The following is a 26,161-nucleotide window of genomic DNA, read 5'->3' as shown; positions in this document are numbered from 1 at the left end:
CCATTTCTCCAGCACTTACTTGCTCCTCTTCATGGCATCTGGGGTCTCTGAGTGTCTGGAGCCACCTCAGGAGTGGTCTCAGGAGTTCAATGTCCTGCTTGTGCTTTATGGTGCCAGTCTGGGGTCATCTTGGGCATGGACTGCCCCCACAAGCCTGTGTGGCACCGACTGGTGTCACCTCAAGCTAGTTCCCTGTCTGAGCCCCCTGGCTACAGAGTGTGCTCACCCCAGGCTAGCTGTTTTCAGGGAATGTTAGGCAACTGATGGGATGTCCACAGGTCAGAACACTGAGCACAGACATGGCCTCTCTCCTCGCTGCCACCTGCTGCCACACATGTAACACAGCAGGCCTTGCTCTCATCTTAAAAGTTTTGAGTGAATTATTCCTTTCTGTCCCTTCACAGGTATGAATCTTTGACTCTCGACTTGCCTCCTGTGTTCTCAGTTAAATTCTACGTGTTGTGTGTGTGTGTGTGTGTGTGTGGGGGTACACGGTGCCAGGTTGTAGTGGTGCCTCCTGTTTTTGCTACAAACTCATCATCTCAGGGAAATCTAACATGGCTGTTTATCCTTGTATCTCCAAGGCTTTATTCTTTATCTACCAGTCAGATATGTGGCCACTTACCGAGAAGAGAAAACCGCGAGGAAATATTCTTACATCCAGGAAGGCTTTGAGATAAATGTTCCAGTTCCTCTACTTACTAAGCAGTAAATACTGTTCATCAGATTCCAATCAACCCCAGAACACACATATTTTAAGATTGTTAGCTTTAGGAAAGATATTTAATTCAATTGTGATAGTTGTGCATTGTGATATGCAAGCATGAATATACTTATATAGATGGATTTCAAGCTTTAAATTTTTTTGTGTTTGTGTGTGCTCATACATGTGCCTGCATGCAGCACATATGTATACTACAGTATGCATGTGGAAATCAGAGAACAACTTGTGGGAGTCAGTTCTCTCCTTCTGCCATGTGTGGCCTAGGGATTAAACTCAAGTCATTAGGCTTGGTGGCAGCTTTTTTTTTTAAATTTTATTAATTATACTTTATTCACTTTGTATCCCCCATAAGCCCCTCCCTCCTCCCCTCCCGGTCACACCCTCCCTCCCCCTTCTTCACGAATGCCCCTCCCCAAGTCCACTGATAGGGGAGGTCCTCCTCTCCTCCCTTCTGATCTTAGTCTATCAGATCTCATCAGGAGTGGCTGCATTGTTATCTTTTGTGGCCTGGTAAGGCTGTTCTCCCCTCAGGGGGAAGTGATCAGAGAGCAGGTGGCAGATGTTTTTATCTGCTTAGACAAATCATTGATTGTCCTTTTTTGCTTGTTAATGATAATTGCAGACAGAAACAGCCTCAGGAATCGCCATGTATATAAGGAATGGAGCTTAGAACCTCTAAGCTTTCTGTTTAAAGTCTGAAATGAAAAAAAAATTAATGTTGATAAGAGTGAGAGGGACAAAGAGAGCTGAGGTGAACTTCATGTCACACACATGTATTACCACACAATGCCTCAGCATAGCATCACAGTGGAGAGTCTCCCTGATGAAATATGTAGATCAAACTGGTCTGTGGGAGATTGTCTTGCTTGTTCACTGATGTAGAAAGACCCAGCTCATTGTGAGAGACTCCATTCTCTGGACAGGGAATTCTAAGCCATATTAGATTGAAGCTAGCTGACAGCAAGCAAGCAAGCAAACCTGTGTTTGTTCTCTCTTTGAGCTTGATGTGAATGTGATGTTACCAGCTGCTTGACTGTCCCAAACCAATGGATCATAACTTGAAACTGTAAGGCAAATAAACCCCTTTGCTTCCCATGTAGCTTTTGTCAGCATCAGAAAGGAAACCACAACACACCTACAGGTAGATTCTTTTTTAGCATTAAGACCTTCGTTCAAAACTCCATGTACTCATCTGAGGAAGGAAATAAAGAAGGAAGGAAGGAAGGAAGGAAGGACGGAAGGAAGGAAGGAAGAAAGAAAGAAAGAAAGAAAGAAAGAAAGAAAGAAAGAAAGAAAGAAGGAAAGAAAAGCAGCATCAAATTAGCTTAACATAACACTCAAAAAATAGTGCCTGCGTGATTACAGTCATGAATCATCTTTACAAGATTCCAGGATGCGTCATTGCTCCCTGCTGTAGCCAGGCCATTTTGCAGTGTGAGGTTTTGACGTGAGTCACCTGAAAACTGAGCTAAAAGCAGACTAAACAAGATGGCTCACCAAAATGTCACATGTACTATATGAGACAGGATGCAGGTAAAATGTGCCACGATGTTCTGCCTTTTGCTTTTCTTCCTTCAAGACTGACCTGTTTAGAAAATTTGGAAACTTCTGTCTCATGACCTGGTTTAAAAATGTCTAGATGCTGGTCACTTCTGGACAATAAGAACTGGTGATTTGTGCAACATGAGCCACCTACGTTTGTCCCTCACAGAAGTCACTGAAGATGCGTCTAAAAGAAGACGTTGTTTGCAAAAAGTAAAGGATGGCGTTGTTAAACAGCTGGGACGATTGCTTCCCTCCTTTAATGTTTGATGCAGCAAACTTTAAATGGAACATTTTAAAGCAAATGAAACATTAAATTAAATGCAAATGAAACAAGGCAAGGAAGACTTGGGACTGCCTGATACCCCCAGAAACCCGTGTGTAATTCATTAGGAGCCTGGGCACATCCAGCTGGTGTTCCTCAGAATGGGAAATGCATCCTCTTGGCTTCTCAGGAACAGGTGTGGCCCAACGTCACATGAAGGTGTGGGATAGGGGATTTACAAGCTCAAACAGAAGGCTTCTTCCAGACACGTCTGTTTTCTCCATTCTGTGCCATCAGCAGCAGATTTGGCAAGAGTTGCCATACTTTTGGTATCGTGTAGGAGCCATACATATAAACAAACATACAAACAAACAAACAAAAAACTGGGCCCCAAACTAATCTTTGGTAGAGGCTGTCACCATACAGAAATTGCCTCATATGTATGGAAAGAAGTAGAGAGCCAATAAGTTTTCTGCTTAAAGTCTAAAAAGACATTAATGTGAGTGAGAGAGTGGCAGAGAGCTAAGGCAAACCTCATGAAACGTGGACATATTACCACAAAATGCTTCCACATGGCATCACAGAAGGTGTTCTGAACTTTGAATAGACAATGAGAAAGTGTTCATTATAAACATTCTCCAGGAGACAGAGAACTAAACTGAAACATTTTTTTTTTCTGATTCCAACAAAAATGCCTGAAAATACTGAAGAAAAGCATGCAAATAAGAGAGATTAAAATGAGAAACAGCTGAGAGGAAGGCAAGAATTTAGGTGGGATAAAGAGACAGGGAAAGGGGAGGAGAGAGAGAAAAGCTATACAGTATCATGGATCTGACAGAAAAGACAATAAAGCTTTAAATTTGCTTCAAATTTGCACAAGAGAGACTAACATTAGAATAAGGAGTGATAATATGGAAACCTTTCTTCTATGACACATTAAACCATGATGTGGAAGATAATTGTAAGCTTTTCAGTATCCAAGCTTCTAGATGAAGAGGATAAGGAGAGGAGATTGTGTGTGTGTGAGTATGTGTGTGAAAGAGAGGGACAGAGATGAGAGAGAGAGGGAGATCAAAAACTCAAGTAACAACACATGCTGGAGAGGTTGTGGAGAAAGTGGAACCCTACTCCATTGCTGGTGGAAATGTAAACTTGTAAAACCACTATGGAAATCAGTCTGGAGCTTTCTCAGACAACGAGGAATAGTGCTTCCTCAAGATCCAGCTATACCATTCCTAGGCATATATCCAAAAGAGGCTCAAGTATACAACAAGGACATTTGCTCAACCATGTTTGTAGCAGCTTTATTTGTAATAGCCAGAATCTGGAAACAACCTAGATGTTCCTCATTTGAGGAATGGATACAGAAATTGTGGTACATTTCCATAATGAAATACTACTCAGCAATTAAAAAAAAAGGAAATCATGAAATTTGCAGGCAAATGGTGGAAACTAGAAAGATCATCCTGAGTGAGGTATCTGAGAAGCAGAAAGACACACATGGTATTTACTCACTTATAAGTGGACATTAGACATAATATAGGATAATCATACTAAAATCTGTACACCTAAAGAAGCTAAGCAAGAAGGAGGACCCTGGGTAAGATGATCAATCAGTCCTCATTTGGAAAGGCAAACAGGACAGACATTGGAAGAGAGGAGAAAAACAGGGAACAAGACAGGAACCTACCACAAACGGCTTCTGAAAGACTCTGTGCAGCAGGGTATTAAAGCAGATGCTGAGACTCAGAGCCAAACTTTGGGTAGAGTGCAGGGAATCTTATGAAAGAAGGGGAAGTTGAAAGACCTGGAGAGAATAGGAGCTCCACAAGGAAAGCAACAGAACAAAAAAAAAAAATCTGGGCACAGGGTTCTTTTCTGAGACTGATACTCCAACCAAGGACCATGCATGGAGATAACCTAGACCTCCTGCACAGATGTAGCCCATGGCAGCTCATTCTCCAAGTGGGTTCCCTAGTAAGGGGAACAGGGGCTATTTGCCTGTCAACAACTTGGACAACCTCACCCTGGGAGATAGAAACCCTTGTCTTTGGAATGCCTTTCCCACCAGCATCTTTGGAGGAACTTTTTCTGGCCCCCTTAGTGTGTCACCTGCACCTCAAAATGTGGGGAGGACTCATGTTTTTCCACCTGCACTCTTTGTCATCCCTCCCCCGACTTTTGATGCTTCCCTTTCTTCTCCCCAGGAGTTCATCTTGTGCCAGCAGCAGCGCAGTTTGCTGCCCCAATTTCTGCTGTGAACAGTGAATGCTTCGGGAACCTTGTCTTCTGCTCTAAGGAATTTATTAAAGCAGCTGAGTACGCAGGACAGTTAGGAGCCATGTTTCATTATGCAGAATCGGCTGCTGGCTGTGAGGGAAGAGTGTTCTGCCACCACACATGGACAGCACAGTCTTTGGAAATATTTGTCTTTGCTTTAGCTCCATCAGTATGTCCTAAGGATATTTGGTTTCTCCTTGCTGTCATTTTTTTAAAAATTAAATTTCTTGTTGATTTTTGATACAGGGTAGGTCACCTTAGGAAGCCTACACTGCTTTCCAACTTTCTATATAGCCAAGGATGCTATATGGCCTTGATCCTTGACCTTTCAGCTTCTATATCAAGAGCTAGGATTCCAGGTGTGCAGCACCTACCCAATAGAGGAATCTTCTTTTAGGCCTTTACTCTCTGCATTGGGGGAAAAAATGCTCTGTCTATGTCTCCATGGTGACTTGATGTCTAGTGAGCTGATCTGGCTACAGCTATAAAGAATATCTGGATATCAGATACATTTAGTCATAGCTGCTGTGGAGTTCAAGAAATCATGAGTCCCATTCCTGACTCCTAGTTGGGAAGCTGTGAGGACTAAATATTGGAGGTTTGGGATCTACACCTTGTTAACTGCATGCAGCACAAGCTTGTATGCATGTGACTAGGAGTGTACCATAGTTTTAAACACACTGAACTTTTTATATTTTGAAAAATCAGACCCCTACAACAGCTTATTTTAAATGGAAGGAAGGGGGAGTGGAGAACCATTTCATATTGAGTTTCTGAATGTCCCATACATTACTTACTCAACCCTTTGACATATCTTTGTGGCAGATCGCTTGAAGATACGGAAAGGGTCTGAGGCCTGTGAATGCCATGTCCAACATCAGAGGTGAGTGTAGAGCGATCTTCTCCTTTACCATTTTTATATTAAATGATGAGATAATATAGGCAGCTTGTCCCCTTCTCCCATTTCATCTAAATTTTATGCACTGCCTTAGGAATTGGGTTTTCTGTAACCGAAATCCAACATGGCGCTTGAGAATCTAGAAAACTTAGTTCTTTGAGCAGTATTCTTTTGTCACCTTGAGTCTCTTTTGGTTATTTGTAGCACATGTATGCTTTTCCCCCTTTCCTCCTAAAATCTCAGTCTAGTCTTTGCGTTTTTTTTGGGGGGGTTAGGATTTTTTTCTTCTTTTTCTCATTCTTCATTTGCTAACTTCTCACCTAGTTATTTTTTAATTTATTTTATTATCAGTTATATTTTATTAACTCTGTATCCCAGCTGCATCCCACTCCCTCATTCTCTCCCAATCCCACCCTCTCTCCCTCATCTCCTCCCTGCCCCTTTCCAAGTCCACTGATTGGGGAGGACCTCCTCCCCTTTCATCTGACCCCGTTTTATCAGGTATCTTCAGGACTGGCTGCAAAGTCCTCCTCTGTGGCCTAGCAAGACTGCTCTTCCCTTAGGGGGTGGGGAGGTCAAAAAGCCTGCCACTGAGTTCCTGTCAGAAATAGTCCCTGTTCCCCTTACTAGGGAAAACCAATTGGTTACTGAGCTACCACAGGCTACATCTGAGTAGAGGTTCTAGGTTATATCCATACATGGTCCTTGGTGAAGTATCAGTCTCAGAAAAGACCTCTGTGCCCAGATGTATTTGGTCCTTGTTATTTACATCATACCCAAGACACCGACATTCACCATTGGTCACTTCAGTTACAGCATTGTCTTAATCAGAGGAGGGTGATGTTAATCACTGTAATTATGATTGTGTGATTTTTTTCTGTGTCAAGAGTCCCCGGGAGGCTGTTAGCAAGGAAGTCTACTAGATAATAGCAGGAGAAAATTTATCCTTTCACTGTGTGGTTATAATTTAAAAGTGAGAGGAAGTATAACATAGATAAATAGAATTATTAGTTGGTGTCAAATATTATAATGTTATAAGCAGTGAATAATGTCCTTTTCTAGAGTTCCCTTCCAAGGTGTTTGTAGACAATTTATAGTCCAGCTAGACCACTTCATGCAGCTTAGAACCAGTGTTTCTGTTTTAATGCCCTCTAGTATAAGAACAAATCGAAAAGTATTGACTCTTAATTCACTAACCTTGAAGATGTGAAAACTGTCGCCCTAACTTTAGAAAGCATTAGGTCAATAACACATTTGGAATGTAGGTAGGGGGTAAATACTAGGAAGATTTGGATTTGAATCTATAATCCTCTTGGGCTTGGTTCTAGTGGGTGATTTGGAAGTAGAAATTTTCTTGTTGTCAGATTCCAGAGCCACTTGCTTACTCCATGGCTCCTTCAGTTCTGCCTTTCTTTGAGGATGACATCTCCAGGTCCCACCAAACAGCCAAGTCAGCCATTGCCTTTCCCCATTTGGAAATCACCAGGCTGCCTTTGTGCATTCTGGATGGATGGAATATTCATCTCTTCCTATTTTAAAAATAATTGGATGTAGACTGCAGTCCTGAATGACGACAGCTTGCTTTCTTGTAGGGCCTTTTATGTATGAATCACAAAGCACTCCTCACACTATAACTCACTGCTTGTAGCTCCCCACCGAGGCAGCACCATTATCCTTGTTTTACAGGCGGCCATGAAACAGACCCAGGCAGCTTCAGTGGGGAGCCTCTTGCCAGGCAGTGAGTCAGTGGGAAAGTTGGGGAAGGAACTACAGAAACTTTTTTTTTAATTGATAGACAAAATTGTATGCACTTAGCATATCTAACAATGCTTTGCATGTGGTCTGGGTACAATGTGGAACAGTTGCATGTGGCTGTTCATAGTTAACAAATGCGTTACCACAGAGTTGCCTCTTCCGTGGTGAAAACACAGCATCCACTCTCGTCGTTCTTGATAATAGATCACCAACCATGGTTACTATGCTGAGCAACAGAGCTCCTAACTATATTCCTTTGATTTGACTGTAATGCGTTCTTTGTCCAGATGGTCTCCATGCTCACAACATCCTAACCTGCCACCCTCCTACCACCCGCTTCTGGGAGATCAATGCTTTTTCATTCCAACAGGATTGAAGTCACATGCTGTGTCTTTCTCTGCATCCGGCTTGTTTCTAGCTCATGGTGGGGGTGTGTGTGTGTGTGAAAACAGCAGCGTCTTCCTTTTATGGCAAAAGAATATCCCGGTGTGTGTTTACACCACATTTCATTTATCCACTTGTACGCTGATGGGTGTGTGGGCTGATTGCACGTGGTAGCTGTTGTGAGTAGATCTTTGCTGAAGTTGGGGTGCAGCTAGCTCTCCAGCATACTGCTTTCATCTTTAGATACAGTCTTAGTCCCACTGAGAGCTTATATGGTAGTGCTGCTTTTAATTTTTTGAGGAGGAAAGAAATGAAAGAAGGTATAACATGGGGCATCTTACATTTCTTTGTATTTCTGCAGTAGCATTTGCAATTCTCTCTTTATCTGCCCTCCTTTTTGGTTAAAGGTTTATTAGTTGTGTGTGTGTGTGTGTGTGTGTTTAAACCCTGTGTCTTTGTCAGTCTTTTCTGTTTTCCGTTCTGTTTATTGCTGATCTGATTTGGATGCTGCAGAATGCATGTGTGTGGGATGGAATGTTTCACTTGTCTCTCAGGTCTATTTCTTCCAGCACACAGTTTGAACTCAGTGTTCTCTTGGGATTTGCTGGTGAGTGATCTGTCGATTGATGAAAACGGGCAGTAGAAAATCCTAATATAATTGCATCACAATATATCTCCCTTAAGATTGATCAGTTTTTGTGCTTAAAGCCACACATAGCCATGTTGGGTGAATTTATGTGTTTGGCCTTAATTACTTCTCAAAGGTCCTATCTCTAAATATGGTAGTTGGATTACGTTCCAAATTCTTTTAGTAGTTCACAATAGAGAGTAAAGATGAGTTGTTTTCCTGAGAACATTCAAACCAAAGGAAATGGAAATAACGTGAAAGACACAGCATGCTTTTTAGGTCTTCATAAATACATTGAAGCACTTTTCATAGAGGTCATTCAGTCTGTTCAATTTCTGCTATACTTAAACCATTAAAATAATTGTGTTTGCTAGGATGACTTGGGGGCGGGAGCTTCATTAGATAACGTAGAAAAACGTGCTAGAATACGCTCCCTCTCTGTAGAGGACATGGTTCAGCTGCTGACAGATGGATCCACTGTATAGACTGGAGCTGGTGTTTGCTGTTGGCTAGGGGCTGGGCAGATGGTCGCCACAGGACTAGAGTCCATCTACATGGCTGCTGAGGCTTTAGTTTTTATTTAGGCTTAACAGGTTCTAGAGCAGAGAGTCAAGTTAGCTAGAGTTTATTAATTATTATTAATAATTATACTTATTTGTAGATGTAACCACGTTATTCAAACAACAATTCCTATAACTGTCCTTTGGAACAAATAGTCTGTTAGCGAGTGTTCCTCTCTGTACACCAAAACCTCTCCTATGGCCTCTCTCCCTGTGGTTCTCACCATTAGCCTACAGATCACCTAACCATTTGGCTGGAGTCTATCAAACCAGAATGGGCAATCAGCCCTTCCATAGGTGGGCCTCACGGACAGTGAAGGCCTCTAGGTTGAAGAATGAAGCACTTGTCCATGGGAGCTTTATGTCACAGAGCTTCTTCAGACAGAGTTGGTTTCTTGTCCTACCATGTGACAAGTTGATCCACACTGAAAGCTGCTTTTATTACTATTTTTGTGTGTATGATGTGTGTGCATGTGAGTGTGTTTGTGTGTATATGTGTGCATGTATGAGAGAGAGAGACAGAGAGAGACGTCAAGTTAGGTAAGATTTGGTAAGTTAGTAGTAGGTAAGATTTAGGTAAGTTAGGAAGACTGATACATGAGTGTGTTAAGTCACATAAAATCACACTGGTGTGTTGGTGATGTGTAATGAGGAAATTATATTTCCAGTAAGCAACTGGAAAACTAACATCAGACATATATCTGAACAATTGTGTTTATGATTTAGCTGATCTGAATGCCATGCTCATTACCCCTGAAAAAAATTTCCCAGTGGACAGTGAGGACATCGGCTTGACTGATCATCCGGCCTGCAGGCTTCTGCTCTTCTGTGAAGATAATATCAGCCCGGAAGAGGTCCCATTAGCTAGACCACCAGCTCCGTACTTGTAGTTATGCTTTAGTCTAGGTGCCCAGAGACAGAAAATACAGTCATCTGGCAGCAACTGGTTCTGCAGCCATTTCTTCCAAATTTGATTATTTCTGAAGAAAGCACAGGTTGGCTCTGTTTCTTTCCTTCTGTTTGATTCTCATGACCTTCTATTGGCATTCTTGTGTTTTGACATATAGCTTCAGAGCCCAGGGCAGTGCTAAGTTTGGCATTACTAATATTCTTACTAGTATAATAATGATACAATTCACCACACTGAAAATTTCCTAATTGTTTTTACAATATCTTAGAGTAGTATCTAAGTCTAGGCTCCTCAGAACTGAAAGTTGCTGTGAAGTTCATGCTGGAGCTTTTTTTTTTTTTTTTTTTTTTTACAAGGGAAGACAAGTCGGTGGCTGTGTTGATTGGGAAAATTGGTGTGAAGTTAAGCAGTGAGGTAAAAGACAAACAGAGAAACAGAATATTTGTCCCAGATTATCCTTTTCCCCATGAGCCCTTTCTGTCAGCAATTCATGTGTTTTGTCATTTAGTGAAAGCAGCTGGAGTCACCAGGTTCTTTTGCTCATTATAGAAGTCAGCTGTGATAGCAAAGCAGGACTGCCCAGTGCCCAGTGGCTACTATCTGACAACAGAGCCTGTGCCTCAAATTGCGACTGTTTACCCGTGATGAGGGAGGGAGAGACGATGTAACTCGTTCCTCACTCGGCACAAATGGGCCTGGGTAACTTGGATGTGACTTACAGTCAACTCCCCTTAGAGGCTAGTGTCTTCTTTGACCCTCACCCCACGTCATGATGGGGATTTATCAACCCTGAGAGGCCGTTCTAAGGATGATAACAACCAATAACCAAGTTAATACAGAAAATAGAAGGTAACTTAATCGTGGGATGGCTGGCATCGGCTGTCTTCCTCATATGAACTCTGTCGTCATCTTTTTTACTCATTGTCACAGTTCCATTGCAAAATATTCTTCCCCAGACACACATCTGAGTGCTCAGTTCCCAGCTTGTTCTGATATATTGTGAAGGCTGGGGAAGATTTAGGGGCTGAAGCCTGTCTGGCAGAAGCAGATTGCTAGAAGCAAGACTTTGAAGCCTCTGCTGGCTGCTGGCTGGTTCTGGTCTGTTTTCTCTGCTTAGTGCCTGTTACTGTGAAGAAGCCGACAGGGCATCCTCCAGCCACCAGGAGCCCCGCCTTGCCTTTCCTGCAGTGATAAACTAAAACTCCTGAACTCCCAGCTAAAAGAGATTTTGCTTCTAAGAAGTGTTTGTGCCAGGTACCTCGTTACACCCACGAGAAAAATAACCAACCACACAACAAACCGCAAAAATCTTCAAAACTCTAAGCCTACATCGTTTGTTTTCAAAGGTCTGAGCCTTCTAGGCTAGCGAAGTGCTTATCATTTTAAGTACCTTTTGAGAGTTGCTTTGTGCCCTGAGCACAGGCAGTCTCCAAGGAGCTTCCTAGTGCTCAGCAGAGAAGCCAGCCAGAGAGATTGCTGAGGTGTGGATCAAGCTACTTGAAAGAAGTGACAACTGATTTCTTTGGCGAGATTGGTTTATTGCCTACCATAAGGCAAGCAGCTTGGGTCTCAAGTGGAAGTTGGGCTTAAGGTTGCTCTCCTGGGCCGGCCAATCCTGCAGGATCCCTCACACTTTTCTTAGACAATGAACTCTTTAGTCTGAATACCCACAGCCTGAAGAAACATGAAAATCAGTTTCTGTGAGAGTAAACAAACTCTACCTCAACAAGTGTCATGATCACTTGAAAACTTAGGGAATGGCAGCAAGTTGCATCTCACCGACAAAACATCCATAACCCGACCTGTGACCCTTCCCTACTAACAGGAACTTTTTACCACATTCCCTTGGCTTTAGTGACATCTTGGCACACAGAGGAAGAGAGGGATGCTAAATGGCTTCTGAACTAAGGTGGAAGGTTTCCGACTCTTCCTTTCCAGGACTATTGAAATCATTGCCACATTGGAGAAGTCCTGGTCATGTGATGAGGCATTCCACATGAGAGTAAGCCCAACTGCTGACCGGGACAGTGAGTCTGGAAAGCCACAGCCTCCACGTTGTCCCCATCCATCCTGGAGTAGAGACAGACTTCCCTGCTTTGTTTTGTCCAAATCCTTGAGCCATATGGGCATAAGAAATGATTGCCTTATAATAGTCAGTTTGGAAGCAATTTATTCCAAAGTAATCGATGATTAGAGAAGCGAACAGGTGGAGTATGAAGTTTGTGCTGACTGTGTCTTATTTACTGGACAGTCTTCTGTGCTAAGAGAGACTTTTGAAAATTAAAATATTAATTGACCACTTAAAATTTTTATTATTTTGAAAATCATTAATCTAAGTAAACATTAATGAAACCACTAACATGATTTTTAATCTGGACAATTTTGCTATATTCTGTATCAATATACTTATCTATATTATATTAATGTTATTATGTTTCTACCAGTTTAATTTTTTACTATGTTGATTTTTGTATGTATGTGTATTTGTGTGTGCATGTGTGTCCACAAATGTGCACGCCATGGTGCATGTGTGGGAAGTCAGAGAAAAAATTGTAAAAGTCAGTTTTCTCAGTCTTCTATGTGGGGACCAGGTATTGAATTCAGGTTAGCATTTCTTTTTTCTGGTCCTTAAGTTACTCTTAAAATTTTAGTTTCCTTGTAGTCCTCTACCTTTCTCCATCCCCTACCTGCCCCCACACAAAGTGATCCTTGAGTCTCGGGAGGAAAGGGAGTGATAAACAGGGGCTGTGCAGGCTGAGAATTCTGCTGTGCTGATCACCATCGACTGAAGCCTCTGCCGAGGGCTGGCAAGTGCCCTCGTCTGTGGGGAGAAAGATGGAAACGTAGGGGGCGGTTTATTACTATGTCCATGTAGACATAGCGGCAGGCTCTCTCCTTGGGTCTGTGGCCTGCCTAACAACAGGTTCTTGTTCCGGATTTGAGTGTCAGTTCAACAGATACTGAACTCAGGTCAAGCTTGTTGGCAGGTCCCTTTGACCCTCAATTTACTTCTTAAACAGTAATTCCTTTCTTAAACCTTATACTATCTGATAATATTCATGATTTTTTTTTTTTTGCTAACTCAGTCTTACTTTTTAGTAAATGCAGAAATAACTTTTGTCCATGAAAACTAAAATGGATCCACACGCTTAGTGCTTAAAATCTTTCCCCCGTTCCACAGTTGAGATACATCTGTCTTCGGAAAAGGGAAGCGTCCTTTACTTTTTGGAAAACAATCATGACATGAAACTGAAAATAACAAGTCATATAATCCTTTAGTAATTGGGAAGGCAATGCTTCGCTACCAGCCTGTGCTAAGGAAAAACATTATTCTCTTTGTTTTGAAGTAGTTTAGCAATCACTTCAGCATAAGTGTGTGTAAAGACTTTCACAGTCATTTCAGAACAATATGACTTGTTTAAGCCTCAGATTGCATCTAAGGTACTTTCTGGGTTGCATGGATAGAGACCCAAGTGTACCTTTAAAGGCACTGAGGTGGACATTAAAATGTGTGCTATTATTTCTAACAAATATATATATATTTCTAACAAATATATATATATTTCTAACAAATATATATATATTTCTAACAAATATATATATATTTCTAAATATATATATTTAGAATATATATATTCTAATATATATATATATGTTCCCCAATATATATATATTGGGGAACATGGTGCCCCAATCTAAATTTCCCTTAAATTAGAACTCACTATAGTTGGGATATTTTTATTGAGGGGAATTAGTCAGAAATAGTGATAGAGAGCAGGAAAAAGACCCTCAAAAGGTCTACCAAGCTTGTCACTGTTTCAAGCCAGTAGGTCCAGCTATGTGGGACTCTTGAATTGAGTTTATACACAGCCTACCCAGAGGAGGAAAGATAGAATCCTTGTCTTCATGTTTGGGGCCCTTATTGTGCAAACAGGATGCCACTTCTGATTGACACATGCAAGAGCTCAGAGAAAGTTGGCATCGGCTACTTGCCATGTTATCAGAGAGGACCCAGAAAGAAGCAGGAAGTATATGAAACGACCTAAAGGCAAGGGCACACTGGCTTTATTTCCAGGAAGCTGGCTTAACCTTGCATGAAGACTACAGGACGAAGTGGGATGAGCCCAATGAAGCAGCACACTGCAAAGCCCTCCTTGAGGCTTAACTTCTTCCAACCCTTCATGCCTCAGAATGTCAAAGCCTGCTCAAGTAGTCTAGCTACTTCCAATAACTGGCCTTCTTATGCTCTAGACAGGCAGATCTGACTAACAAAGGCTACCCTGAAGGATGTAAGCACAGGTCAGTTAGATCATGGGAAGAGACTTTCCCTCGAATCCTGTGTCTATGTTGTTGCTAGCATCCTTTCTCTGCTCAGCCCCTCATAAGTCAGGGATGATTGTCAATCAGGGAACGATGATACACAGCAGGTGAGCTAGTGCCTTTTATCTTAGGCCTTGTACATAATAAGCACTGCTCACTAACGTCTGCTCGCCCGTGTGCTCTCCCCACCCCCGTTGATGGGGGAGTACAGGCCAACTGAACACGATCTTCCCACATCAACCCTTGAGATTCTACTCACCTTCCCAGGTGGGACCTTCATTTTCATCCACGGTCAAGAAGCCCACACTGAAAACCACATGAACATGACACGGATGGAGGGAACATGGTTTATTTCAGGAATGCTCAACCTCAGTAGCATCAGTGAAGGCTTCGTTTGCTTTATGCAGAGCACAAGGCTTCTCACTGCTGTCTAAGCAGCATCTGTGCAGTCAGCTCAGTGGTCGCTCTAGCTTATTTTCATCTCTGCAGCTGGCACCACTCCTCTTATGACTGGGACTTTTTGAAAAGAATTTGTAGTACAAATTTCAGCTTTTGCAATGTGTATCCCTCAAGCCTCAAGTGTCTCTAATGTCTCAGTTAGGAGGCTTACTGGAGAATCTAGAGTCTGTGCTAAGTTAAAAAGAAAAGCAGAGTTGCTCAGCTGAGATAGAATTACTTTTAAGTTTCACAGCAACCATAATGTTCTTGCTATAAAAATCTGATTTTTTTTTATATTTCTCAAGAGAAAATGAGTATCTTAATTTTAAGAAGACAATCACTTTCTCAAAGTAGAGAATGGCTAATCTTTGTTTTAAATGTATTAACTTTTCTTCAAATTCAACATGCCTGTATTTGATGAGACTCAGTTCGTAATTTTCTCTGGACCAGGGCTGGTTAACATTATTCCCAACTTTCTGATGAACAGTGTCCTCTCTGCATACTGAGACTTCAGCCCCCAACACCTGCTTAACTCATTTTATTCCCAAATGGTTGGCGTTGCAAGTGATTGCTGTGATTCAGTTTGAGTGAGAGAAGTGCTCATTTCCAGCCTGTGGTAATTATTGTATAAGATTTAGATCATTCTATACAAATGAGAGCAAATTACCCAACTGTGATGAAGATAATGGGCAAGAGTGGTTCTTTGATCTCTCCTCATTTGGTCTCATCACACTCTCCCCTCACTTTATGCAAATGGGAGACAGTAAGTAATCCTTACCATTTACTTTTTTTTTTTTTCTGCATTGAAGTTTCATACTGTACAGACTATGGAGTGATAGTGGCTAGTTGGCTGAATGATTTTTTTCTTATAATTATAATTAAAGTATGATTCATTAATTCTGTTTAAAATATTGTCATAGAATTCTCTGGCATTTATTCGAGTATCACATGATTGTCAGTGGATAGATCTGTCTCTATTTCATTGCTGTGGGCAAACAAGTTAAAGGAGGAAGTTGATTTTGGGTCATGGTTTCATAGGCTTTGTTAGCATTTAGCAAGTTCCATGACTGTTTGGATAATAGTGAGGGAAAAGAGTGTGATGTATGTGTGTGTGTGTACACATGTGTGAACAGGCTGCTTACTGCATAGAAGCTTAGAATCAGAGGTGGAAGAAAAGGAAAGGAAGAGGGAGAGGAAGAAGGAGAGGGAGAGGTGAGAGGGAGAGGAAGAGGAAGAATACATGGAAAGTTTCTTCAAAGACATGTTCCCTGTGGCCCAAGTCTCCAATCAGGCTACACCATCCAGTGTCCACCACTTCCCCACATTCTGTTCACTTCTGAATATATCACAGGATCCAACCATTTCCCCAAAGCCTGTGGTCTGAGCCTTGCCCTGCAGGCCAAGTCTTCAGTGTAAGATCGCACCCCCCTTTGAAGACACCATAGCAGTTCACTTTATTCAACTTTGAGTAAATAAAAATCAAGTAAAAGGTGCAAAGATGGCATGCTTCTAAAAAGAAAGTGCACACAGGCATGAAGCAGCTTTCTCAAGGCTCTGGTTGCATCTTCAGAGGACAGCAGCAGAGGTTTATTTTCTAGGTGGCAAGGTCTCAGCCTCTATGAAAAATATGACTCACAAATGCTGAAATCATTTTAATATAAGATTTCAGGGCTTTCAGCCTCAGTGTAAGCACAAACCAGTAGTTTTGTTCAGTAATTAAAATCCAAGGAACCCATCCAACCGTTTGCTTTAATTTAACATCTGCAAAATGGCAGGTTCTGTGGAAAATGGACAAGCCAATTCCCTCCTCTGCTATTCTCTGAAAATTAGTTACATGCATAGCCATTATAAATAATTGTGAATTCAAATTGTAGTTTCGGGTAGTGATGGCTCTCTGGTTTTGCTTTACTTATAATGACCTTGAATCTCACTCTAGTTAAATAAAAAGTATTAAATGGTATGCAGAATGACTTCTTTCATTTATTTTGTTGCTAAATGGTTAATGACTGGAGGAGAGAGTTTCTGTATCTTTTATGCTCTTATCAGTGTAGGGGTGGTGGTCTGATTTAAATAAACAAATTCTTCATCTCGATTTAGTGAGGGCATCCCCACACATTTTAATCACCCTGGCTGTGACTTGGTTGCTCTTAGGCGCTGCTCTATTTTCATTTTCATTTAATTAGATATAAACTGAATGTTGGATGGCTACTGAGCCTGCCTGAACTCTGTGTCTGTTGTGGGGCCCGATGCCTCCTCTGTGGAGCTTCTGGAAAGGACTGGTGAGATGAGGTACACGGAACTCCCAGATCACCAGCGGAATGAGAACCATGTGATCTAAAACACTTGCTTTCCTCCTAAAGCTAATGGAAGGTGTTTCCAAGGCTCCTTACTTGTGATTTTCAACTTTCAGCAGAAAAATTTAATAGAGACAGATACAGACTTTTAAAACTCTGCCAGGGGCTGGTGAGCTGGTAAAGGTGTTTGCTTCTGAGCCTGATGGTCTGAGCCCATATGTTAGAAGGAGGGAATTGACTCCTGAAAGTTGTCCTCCGACCTCCACACACCGAAACTGTGGCACATGAATTTGCATGTACACACACACACACACACACACACACACACACACACACACACTTAAAAATATCTTTGCCATTCTAGGAACATGTCAATGGGTACTGGCAGAGTCTCCTGCACTTACTCTTTTTGCCTTTTTTGTGTTTGCACTACTGAATTCTCTTCACTTGTGTCCTGCAAGTCCTCAGCTGTAGAAGCCTGCAAAGGACTCACCTATTGTAAAACCAGTCCCTTGACCAGGCACTTTGACCTTCAAACACCATCTGAGACATTCTTGCTGGTGGAAAGAGCATGGTCACAACATTGTGGAAAGTAGTCATCTCATTAATTTCTTTCCCCGGGCTCCTGAGAACATGCTTGGCGCCATTGGAGCTGATCCTTGGGATTTCTAATGAAGCGCACGCTCCAACATCCTTTTCTTTGAGTGTGTCATCAGCCTACAATTAGGTGAATGATGCTTTTGCAAGGCGACCTCTGATGAGTTCTGACGTAAAACTGTTGTCTCTGTGGCTCTGCCTCCAGCCCTCAAATATATGTAAATTCATTTTCATTCCCCGTGAAAGCCAGGTCACAAAACTTGTCAGATTTTATAGTTGTTTTGAGGTGGAAATATTTCTGGCCGCTTAAATTGTGTTGGGGTGATTCATTTTGTTAGCCTGAAACAGGTGATTTACCTGTGTACAGATGGACTAAAGGAAACAGCGAATTTTCTTTCTCAGAGCTGACTATATTATACTGAGAAGAAACAAAAGAGAACAGCATCAGTATGGCTCCTCAAGCATAAAAGGAATAATTACATATTACAGAAACCTCTTCCAATATCCATTTATTACCAAGCATTGATTAAGTGCCTGATACTGCCCATCCTTGCCTATCCTTATCTGTGATAAAGACAATGACCTTGGAGAGGCTTTAGTTTATCCCTGATTAAAATGCATCCTAGCTATAAGAACTTGCATGAAAATAAATATGTTTCAAATATATTGAGAAAAATGGGAGAAAGATACTGCAGCCTTTTAAATTAGCATTATAATAATTTTAAAATTAATGAAGCCTGTCTCCTGGCATCCTAATGAGGCTGATGAGCGACGTTATCCATTTTTATTAGACTAAAACTTTTAGGGGCAATTCTCACCCAATTCATTTAAAAAGGGTCTTGGCTGTGAGTGCAGCTGCACTTAATTAGCATCTAACTTGCTGCCTCAATGGAATAAAAAGGACACAGTGCTCTCTCTCCTTCCTGTGCACTTCCTGCTTTGTCCATTAAGGAATGAGGAGGATCTGAGTATCGCCTCCTGATGTGAATAAATCTTTGCATCCTTTTCCTCGGCTGATCTTACCACGGCTACCATGAAGCATTCTGAAAGAGCAGCTCCCCTTATTGGAAGCCCCGTTAGCTGTGGAAGAGTGGCTGATTAAGTTATGTTTAAAGCGTATTAAATGCCAACAACAAACCAGGCAGGGTGTGAGCTTGCAATAAGTGCTGGTCAGAAGGGAGAGAGAGTGTGATGGCAGGACAGTGGCATGTTTGGAGTTGTGGCTAGATGGACACTCATCGGATGCAAGAAGATAAATGGCAGATGAAATGTGGGTAAGGATGACCAATAGCTTTGAAGCTGTCAACCAGCATCCTTAACCCAGACTAAGTACAGTGCAGGAGACTTATGATTTAGTTACCAAACTACTAAATGTCCTTTACGAGGGAGAAGGCTTCTCAAGAGACAATTAACTTGTAGATTCACAAGATGTTCTAAGGCAAGGTTGTATGAGCCAAAGAAGCCAAGGAAACTAGCATGGGAGCCCCACCCATGAGCAAGGATATATAAAAGCCCAGGAGCCTGAAGCGGCATTCACAATTCAGCTAACTTCAAGGACATCCCGCAGCCCTCTCTCTGCCATCATGTCTTTCAACTGCTCTACAAGAAATTGCTCTTCCAGACCAGTTGGAGGTCGTTATACTGTCCCGGTGGGCCCAGTTGCCACAGCTTCAGCCCGTGGTGATGCAGACTGCCTGAGTGGCATATACTTGCCCAGTTCCTTCCAAACTGGTTCCTGGCTCCTGGACCACTGTCAGGAGTCATGCTGTGAGCCCAGTGTCTGCCAGCCAACGTGCTACCAGAGAACTTCCTGTATCTCCACTCCTGTCCAGGTAACTTGCAATCGACAGACTACCTGCGTCTCCAATCCCTGCTCTACTCCCTGTAGCAGGCCACTCACTTTCGTGTCCAGTGGCTGTCAGTCCTTGGGAGGCATTTCCGGCTCCTGCCAACCAGTGGGAGGCGTCTCTGCTGTCTGCCAACCAGTAGGAGGCATCTCTGCCGTCTGCCAACCAGTGGGAGGCATCTCTACTGTCTGCCAACCAACCTGTGGAGTCTCCAGGACATACCAGCAGTCCTGCGTGTCCAGCTGCCGAAGAACTTGCTAAGTGCATAGGAGCCACTGAGCCAGTTGAATCTCCGTGCCCTGCCAGCTGTGTTTCCAGAATCTTCCTGTATGCTGCCTGAATACTTCATCGTGTTATTGACAGCCCGGTTGCTGGCTGCTAGCCACGCACAAGCTGCCTTTGACGCTCTAACATGTTTCTTACCAGCACTAAGATAACGTTAAGGTTTGATTTCTGGTACTGTGTAAGCTTCTTGATGCTTCCAGAGGCTTCACAACTCTCAGCCCGGGCTGAGGTCTCATGATGCTTCCAGAGGCTCTACTGCCAACAGCCTGTGTCTTCATCTTGCTGCTGCATCTCCTGGCTTCTGCTTTTGTGTCTCTGAAAAAGGGAGCTTGTCGCTCTGTGTATTTCTCAATAAACTTGCATTAGTTGGCATTGCAACCATGTGTCTCAGCAGACTTCTTTATTTGTGAGGGTTTCGTTATTGGTGAATCATTAGTTCCTGACTCCCCTCCCCCCCTTTCTAAGCACAGAGGAAAGGTGTAGTGATTTCTGGACAATCCAGGGATCACCTTGTGGTTTTTTGTCAGAGAATGTGGCCAAGTAAGAGCTGTGGTGAAGCACTAGGAGATTGGATAACTGATTTGACCTCTATAGTTCCCTGAAAATGTAAGGGATCCAGGGAATGGCTTCCATGGAGGTAAAAGATAAGCTATTTAGGCAGGGAGGGAGCTCACGTTGTTGCTCAGTGAAGCAAGCAGTGGAGGACCAGAGTTCAGAGCATTTTCTAATCAACAGGCCACTGTGGAAACCTTTGAAATAACACTTCCATGATCACCTGGGCTGGAGGGAGAGTGAAGAGGGAAGCATAGTTGATTCTAGGCCTCAGGAATCATCGAATCCAAAGGACTGACTCTGGTTAAAGCCTCCCCTTGCTTTTTGGAACAAACCTGTAGTCTCCAGACATGATGAGCCAATGATATTTAGTGTATCTGGCAAAAATGACAGTGTCTTATTTCTTAATATATTTTTTCTTTTGTGCATGTATGGTGCTAAGAACTGAACCTAGAGTCTTGACTAGAGCTAGTCAAATGCTCTACCTCTGAGCTACAACCCGAGCTCCTGTATTGGTTTTTTTTTTACCCTGATAACCTCGCTTCTTGATTACTTTTCCCTGCAATCCATATGCTAATAGACCAAGCCATCTGGCTGGGTGGGAAGTCCATGTGCCAACTCCTTTTGCCTTTCATGGAAAAGTGAGACCCGGCTCCTGTGGGTCTGCTTTTGCCCTTGTCATCTGTCATGTCCACAAGCACATCTCAATATGTTCTCTTCTGAACTGCTCCAACAGACACACAAATGGACAGTCATCAGCTAAAATAGAGACTTGTGCCGTGCAAGCGCTGGGAGCAGCAGATGCCTTTTCTCCTAGCAGGAGCTGCTCTGCGCAGAGTCCATGCGTCATTCTCTATTGTCAGTGCAAAGTGTTTTTCTTATTTTACTGATGGCTTTTCAGAGGCAAACTGTGTAGATGATTTCTATACAGATGCAACATTTTCAATTTTTCCCTCTGCTGACTTGTCCTCAAAGGTCTCCTTTATCAAAGAAACGTTGGTTATGACTCACATTCATCTCTCACTAAAGCAAGACATGGCTTTTGCTATCTGCTCATTCCATGTCCCCTCTTTTTTTTTTTTTTTTAATTAAGACTTACCGTGACTTTCAAAAAATGCCCAGGTTTGCCCCAAAATGCAGATCACTGTGTGTGTGTGTGAGAGACAGTTCTAAATGGCCCTTTCAAAGCTGCAATTGATGTGATTCTCAAATACTGTTTCTCTTACTCACTCCACATATGATTTGGAGGCTAATAGACTATTTTACTTTTTTTTTATTTTCAGCTTTCTAAGTTACAAATAAAAGATTGGTTTCTCTCTTTTTATGTGACTTATCAACGCCAATAAGCAAGGTTGGTATATTCATAATAATGTTGAGATAGGTGTTATCGTTTGATATGACAGTGTTTTGGTTAGGCTGCTTGTTGTACTATGAACACTCAAGTATGTTGCAGCAATTTTACTAAGCTGTTGCTGACCTTCACTGCTGTTTGGCAAATTATTATTATTGCTTTGCTATTAGGACGTTTTTATTTATACTTGAACTTTGAAAGTTCTCTCCATCCTGTGCCTTATTACATAGCAAATATTAATTTTGACTTAGAGAACAATCGTAAAGATAGAGATGTGGTGATTCTTAGCCTAAGGCCTAGAAATGCAATTTGTGCCCAACATTCCATCATCGCTGTGGGAAGCGCAGCTTTTGCTGGGCTGCGCGTGTTTGTTTGCTTGCCTCCTCGGTCCTTAGCACACTTGGGAACCAGAAGCAATGATAGAGTCTCCTGCCTCCATTTTCAGGAAGAAACTAAAATATTATGTGTAACCCAGGTCTCAAGGGGGCCATCTGTCCTTTGATACAGAAATGCAGTGAACTATCTCTTGTTAGGGGAAGTGGAGATGTTCTTGTGTTGTTTTTTTGTTTTTGTTTTGTTTTGTTTTTTTAAAGCCATGGCTGCCCCAGAACCTCTGGGGAGTCTGATGGAAGAGAGGTTGGGGGATAATGTCTTTTTTTTTTTTTCTGCCTCTTATCTTTGGCCTTGACCCTACATTAGAAGGGTTAGGTCACTCTGTGGAGTGCCTTCTTTTTTATATTCTGCCTCTGCTCAGACTGCCCTGATCCAGCTGCTTGACAGCAGCTCCACTCTTTGATTTTCATCTCACTCTTTGATTTACTAAGGCACTAGCTTGCTTGCATGCCTAAAAGACCTTATTGCAAGTTTGGGGACACAGGAGTCATTTATATTCTGGTTATAAGATATGTTATAAAAATTGTATGTGGTAAAATACACATAGCATAAAAGTCACCATGTTAAATACTTTAAAGTGACATTCTGTGGCACTCAGGACACTCATGCTGCTATGCCACTGATCACATTTAGACATTTCTCACCTTCTCATGCTGATCCACTGTGACCTTTGTCTTCTTTCTTGCCAACTCAGGACTAAATTCCTCCCTTCTTCTTCCCCATTTCCATCTCTCTGCCTTTCATTCAACAAACCTAAGGGTGGCTCTTCAACAGTAAAGAGAAATACGATTTCTGGGCCGTAGGAAGCTTGTGGCTCAGCATTGTAGAGTCATAGCTAAGACTTTTCTTTCTTCTATGTTTCTCTCTACAGGTGTCATGTTTACTTTCTAAGGCTTTATTTAACATTGCATATAAGTGCTTTGAAGATACTGCACCATTCAATGTCTCAGTGACTGGTGATATTGTACTGTTTTTCTTATATGATGGCTGCTTATTTTAAAACTGCAATAATTACTGAAGACATGTGCTACCTCTAGAATATTTGACTTTAGATATGAGTGACAAGGTTGTAAGCGTCAAAGAACATATTGAGAGTTGGTCAAAGGACAAGAGTTTCAGAGTGGAGTCTGGAACTACCCACAGGGCAAAGAGGATGGGTCTGCTGATGGACCTTGCCTTGGTAAAAACCCATTTGGTCTCTTTGGATTTTTAGAACATCTATCCATGTTTAGAAGCTTATAAATGTTTTCTTCCTCTTCTTGTTTCCTCCCCTTTCTCATTATTACTATTATTTACAATTTATTCACTTTGTATCTCAATTATAGCCTCCTCCCTCATCTCCTCCCGGTCCCACATTTCTATCTACTTTCCCCGTCCCATGCCCCATACCTCCCCTCCCTAGTCCACTGTTAGGAGAAGTCCTCCTCCTCTACTGTCTGACCCTAGCTTATCAGGTGTCGTCAGAACTGCCTGGATCATCTTCCTTTGTAGGCTGTCTAGGTTGCCCTGCCAGGAGGAAGTGATCAAAGAGAAGGCAAACAACTTCAGACTTTATGTCAGACACTGTCCCTGCTCCCCTTACTAGGGAACACATATGGAGACTGAGCTGCCCTGGGCTACATCTGAGCAGGGGCTTTAGGTCCTCTCCATCCATGGTCCTTGGTTGATACTTATAAATATTTTCATGAAAGACTTTATGCTTAGTTTTATGAATCTGGAATATCCTATTATAATCCCTGGCTTCAATCTATGTCATAAATTGTGTGGTTTTGAACTAAATTGCCTGAGAGATATTTCCAGAGGGAATTTTTGGATCCAGTATAGTGTGATCTATCGACTAGGCTTGACTGGTATCGTACATTTTAAATCATAACCCATAACCCCGCTAGTAAGCGGGGCTTACTAGCATCAAGACAGCTATTTTTAATGTAATTTTTATTTATTACAATTTATTCACTTTGTATTCCAGCTGTAGCCCCACCCTCCCCATTCCCATTCCCACCCTCCCTCCCTTCCTCTTTTTTCTTCTCCCATGCCCCTCCCCTAGTCCATTGATGGGGAGGTCCTCCTCCCCTTCCATCTAACCCTAGCTTATCAGGTCTCATCAGAACTGTCTTTCATAGTCTTCCTCTGTGGCCTGGTGGGAACAGCTATTTAAAGCAAGAAGCTGTATGTTTTCTATAGGAGTAAATGATAAGGATGATGGGATTGATTAAGAATTCTGTTAGCGATAATGCTGATGTGTGTAAGAAATGCAGATGATCACTCTGATCTAGGGGAGGAGTCTCTATGACTGTGCAGATTTTGTAGCTGCTATTTTCCAAAGGAATGGACTATTGAGATTCCTTCGTAAAATGTGACTTTATCATTTGGATAGGAAACTCTGTCCTATTTTTCTTCTATAAAGCACTTGTAAGTATTTGTTATTTGTGGCTGTGTATACCCATGTCTGTGTATGTTTATGCTACAGTGTATGTGTGGAAGTCTGAAGAGAGCTTGTAGTGTCATTTCTTTTGTCCCACTGTGGGAGTTCCAGTGATGCCAGGCTTGGAGGCAAGTGCCTTTCCTGCTGAGCCATCTCATTGGCCCTAGTTAGGCATTTTTAATGGCTGTACATTTTCACTTCTTGTAATCCTAGCACTCCGGAGGCCACTGCTGGATGATAGTAGGTTTGAGGTCAGCCTGGGCTGCATAGTAACAGCCTTTCTTAATAAGCCAAATCCTTACATGAACAGCCAGACAAGATGTTAAAATCTGTAAGAGCTGGCAGTAATGCAGAAATTGCGCAGCGATAGAGAAGACCATTTCACTGTAGGAAACAGTCTTTGATACCCCTCACCAAACCAATCTGTCTTCTTTATTTCTTTTTGTTTTTAAATTTGGTATAAATCCTTTTAAAAATTAATTATTAATATTATTTATTACAATTTATTCACTTTTTATCCTGGCTGTAGGCCTCTCCCTCATCACCTCCTGGTTCTACCCTCTTTCCCTTTCCTTCCCATGCCCCTTCCACTGATAAAGGAGATCCTCCTCTCCTACTATTTGACCCTAACCTATCAGGTCTCATCAGGACTGTCTGGTTCCTCTTTCTCTGTGCCCTAGCCAGGGGGAAGTGATCAAATCTGGTGCTTTCTCAGAAAATTGGGAATAGTGCTACCTCAAGATCTAGCTATACCACTCTGGGGCATATATCTGAAAGATGCTCAACCATACAACAAGGTCATTTGCTCAACTATATTTGTAACAGCTTTATTCGTAGTAGCCAGAATCTGGAAACAACCTTGATGTTCCTCAACTTAGGAATGGATACAGAAATTGTGGTACACAATACTAACCCAGGAATTAAAAACAAGGAAATCAGGAAATTTGCAGGCAAATGGATGGAACCAGTCTGTCTTATTTTGGCTAATGGTGCCGATCACTGCCTGTCAACTTGTCTCTCACTGTTACCAGATGTGACTTCCTATGTATAAACAAGCAGAAAGAGCTGCTCCTCCTTCCTGAGTGGCAACAGTGGTTCTTTCAAGTCTCTTGCTTTATGCTTCTACCCCTCCTGGGAAGGGTTCCCTGTACTCCTCCAGGATAATACCATGGGCCTTTTGATCTCAGTGTTTTCTTTCTGTCTCACCCTCTCTTCACACACCACCAGATGCATCAGGATTGGCTTACTGTAGCTACCTTGGCAAAATCCCCCAAACTGGGTGGTGGCTTAAAAACTGGCTTCTATAGACATCCTTTTCTTTTCATTGTTAACAATGGAGAGGAAAGCAAAACCTATTCAAAAAAATTCCCCTAGAGCTTACTTCAGAGACAAAAGCTGTAAGTGAAAATCCTGGGATTAACAGAAGTATTGGTCTTCAAATGGATTTATTAAAATGAGGACAGAACTGAAGCTATTTGGTAGCTCTTACCCAGATAAGAATCCACAGACTCTTCTCTTATCCCTGCACGAGATTTTGGGATGAGACTGGAAAATGTTTCATTTATGAAATAAAGTCTTCAAGTGGTATGCAAAGCACATGTAATCTTCTGAAAATCAAGGATTTGGGGTGAGGGACAATTTTATTTGATAAATGTTACAGGACTCAGAGGCAGAAGGTCTTGTATTGAATTTAGTTCAACCACACTGACAATA

The 26,161-nt window shown here is 42.1% G+C and overlaps 1 protein-coding gene and 1 pseudogene across 1 annotated transcript; one reads left to right on the top strand and one right to left on the bottom strand.

Moving 5' to 3' along the window:
* Positions 1 to 248: 248 nt before the first annotated feature.
* On the bottom strand, positions 249 to 349 carry LOC132648863 (small nucleolar RNA SNORA17; annotated as a pseudogene).
* Positions 350 to 19,178: 18,829 nt separating this feature from the next.
* Positions 19,179 to 19,703, top strand: LOC110542187 (keratin-associated protein 11-1). The gene has a single exon (XM_021628815.1). The coding sequence runs from the start codon at positions 19,179 to 19,181 to the stop codon at positions 19,701 to 19,703; it is 525 nt and encodes a 174-aa protein (XP_021484490.1).
* The last annotated feature ends 6,458 nt before the right edge of the window (positions 19,704 to 26,161 follow it).

Source organism: Meriones unguiculatus, chromosome 17 (assembly GCF_030254825.1).
Source record: "Meriones unguiculatus strain TT.TT164.6M chromosome 17, Bangor_MerUng_6.1, whole genome shotgun sequence".
In the NCBI taxonomy this organism is placed as follows: Eukaryota; Metazoa; Chordata; class Mammalia; order Rodentia; family Muridae; genus Meriones; species Meriones unguiculatus.
This window is presented reverse-complemented; position numbering and strand designations above follow the sequence as displayed.

Bases quoted from the DNA above. Each gene is read 5' to 3' on its own strand.
- LOC110542187 (XM_021628815.1), top strand. From the start codon at position 19,179: ATGTCTTTCAACTGCTCTACAAGAAATTGCTCTTCCAGACCAGTTGGA.